Source organism: Tupaia chinensis, unplaced genomic scaffold, assembly GCF_000334495.1.
Source record: "Tupaia chinensis unplaced genomic scaffold, TupChi_1.0 Scaffold000335_1, whole genome shotgun sequence".
Classification (NCBI taxonomy): Eukaryota; Metazoa; Chordata; class Mammalia; order Scandentia; family Tupaiidae; genus Tupaia; species Tupaia belangeri.
Window position 1 is genome coordinate 3,380,747 of NW_006159829.1, and position 2,012 is coordinate 3,382,758.

The 2,012-nt window shown below is 64.4% G+C and overlaps 1 protein-coding gene across 5 annotated transcripts in view; it reads left to right on the forward strand.

The window, feature by feature from the left end:
- The window catches only part of TRAPPC9 (trafficking protein particle complex subunit 9), a 635,544-nt gene extending 633,770 nt beyond the window's left edge, over positions 1 to 1,774 (forward strand). For all 5 annotated transcript variants that reach the window (XM_006152123.3, XM_006152122.3, XM_006152126.3 and 2 more), the window contains 2 exons: positions 275 to 498; positions 1,146 to 1,774. In XM_006152123.3, coding sequence (XP_006152185.1) covers positions 275 to 498; positions 1,146 to 1,313 — 392 coding nt within the window. In that variant the 3' untranslated portion in view covers positions 1,314 to 1,774. The remainder of the gene's footprint in view (positions 1 to 274; positions 499 to 1,145) is intronic.
- The last annotated feature ends 238 nt before the right edge of the window (positions 1,775 to 2,012 follow it).

Here is a 2,012-nt window from a genome sequence, read left to right on the forward strand (position 1 = left end):
CTGCCCAGGTTCCCTCAACGCCTCCAGTGTGGACAGACATCCTGGGTTACAGCTGTCCCCATGCCTGACTCTGCCAGAGCCCGATTTGAAGAGCAGGGACCAATCACACTTCAGTGACCCCAGTGCCTCTCCTGGCCCTGAGGGGGCAGCAGTCTAGAGGGTGAAAGAGAGACTGAATGAATGAACGAACGAACGAAAGAACGAGTGTGCAGGGAGGGGCTGGCATCTGGGGCATGCAGCTTGTCGGCCCCTGACAGTCTCGTGTCCCTTGCAGATGTGTTGGTGGATGGACAGCTGTGTGACTGCGAGGCGGCGGCAGCGTGCCAGGTGGGAGACCCCGTGCGCCTGGAGGTGCGGCTGACCAACCGGAGCCTGCGCAGCGTGGGGCCCTTTGCCCTCACCGTGGTCCCCTTCCAGGACCACCAGAACGGCGTGCACAACTACGACCTGCAGGACACCATCTCCTTCGTGGGCTCCAGCACCTTCTACCTTGACGCGGTACGTGGCAGGGTGCAGGGTGGGTGCGGAGCCCTGGCCACGTGGCCCAGCTCTCCTGCCTTTGTCCCCTCCCCCGGGCAGCAGGCTAAAATGGCAGAGGGGCTGGCAGAGAGGCAGACGTGGGGCAGCTCTGGCCCTAAGTGTTAATGCCACGTCCTCCTTGCTGCAAGAACTCGTGGAACGCGCCTCTCTGTAGGCCCCTGCCCTGAGCAGTGTTGCCAGGATGACGGCGGCTCCTCCTCTGAAGGCAGGTGGAAAGGAAGCGGGCGGAGCTGCTGCTGGGAATGCAGCTGGAGGTGCCATCCCCAGGTTGTCACACTCAGAGCTTGTTGGCCCCCAGTTCAGCCTCATGCTCAGCTCACCTGCACCGCCCCCCCGCCCCCGCTCAGACTCCCACACACCTGAGCTCACTGAACCCCAAACATGGCAGGGAGGGAAATGTCGGCCTCTCCCCTCACAGATGAAGCTCGAGACTCAGGGAGGCATGGTGACCTCCAGGGCGGCATAGCAGAGCAGTGGGAGGCACACAGGAGCCAGGCCTGGTGGCCACCCTCCCCTTTCCCCAAGGTCCAGACGTTCACGAGTCTCCTGGTGACGCTGGAGGTCCCTGCACTGGTCTGGGCTGACACCTCTTCCTCTTGCCACAGGCGCAGCCCTCGGGCCAGTCGGCGTGCCTTGGGGCCCTCCTCTTCCTCTACACGGGCGACTTCTTCCTGCACATCCGCTTCCAGGAGGACAGCAAGAGCAAGGAGCTGCCGCCTTCGTGGTTCTGCCTGCCCAGCGTGCGCGTGCGAGCCCAGGAGGCGCAGGCCTGACCCCACACGCTTGTGTCCTGGGCCAGAGGAGGGGACAGCCCTGGCCTCCCCATGGCAGATGGGGCTTCACTGCGCCTCCCATCGCCACCTCCTGCAATCTTGTCCCTTTCTCCTGTTACGGCTTTCTGGCACCGCACAGCTCACCCTTTCCCAAGCAGTTCATGCAGAGGTGTCTCTGAGCAGCCCCTGAGTGCTCCCTGCACCAGGCCCAGGGCCTGGGGCCACAGCCGCCGTGTGCTCTCCCCTGCGAGCCTCCCTCCTTCCCTGGCCCAGGAGAAAAGTTGGCACTGAGTTGGTCATGGAGGATGCGCTGAGAGCCCCTTGACCATGCAGGCAAGTGTGGGCCATGCCAGCTACTCCAGGGTCTAGGGCTGCCTCTGGTGCCCTCCCCGTTGGGCTGGGCTCTGGGTGCTGCGGCCTGCGGTCCCCTGACGATTTTTCAATAAAGGGTCTGCCCACTCCTCCCCGTGTGTCTGCTCTGCCGCCCGCCTCCCCGTTGGGGATGCAGCACGCGGCTGTGCCTCTGACCAGAGACTGGGGCTCTCCCTCCCGGTTTCCCAGGACACCTCCTCGTCCCCCGTGCCATGTGCTCTCAGGACCGCCCCACAGCCCCTCAGAGCGCAGACTCGAGCCCCTCCCCTGGTTCTGCTGTCTGGGCCTCTCTCCCTCACGAGGTCACGCGCCATCTGCCCCTTTCTT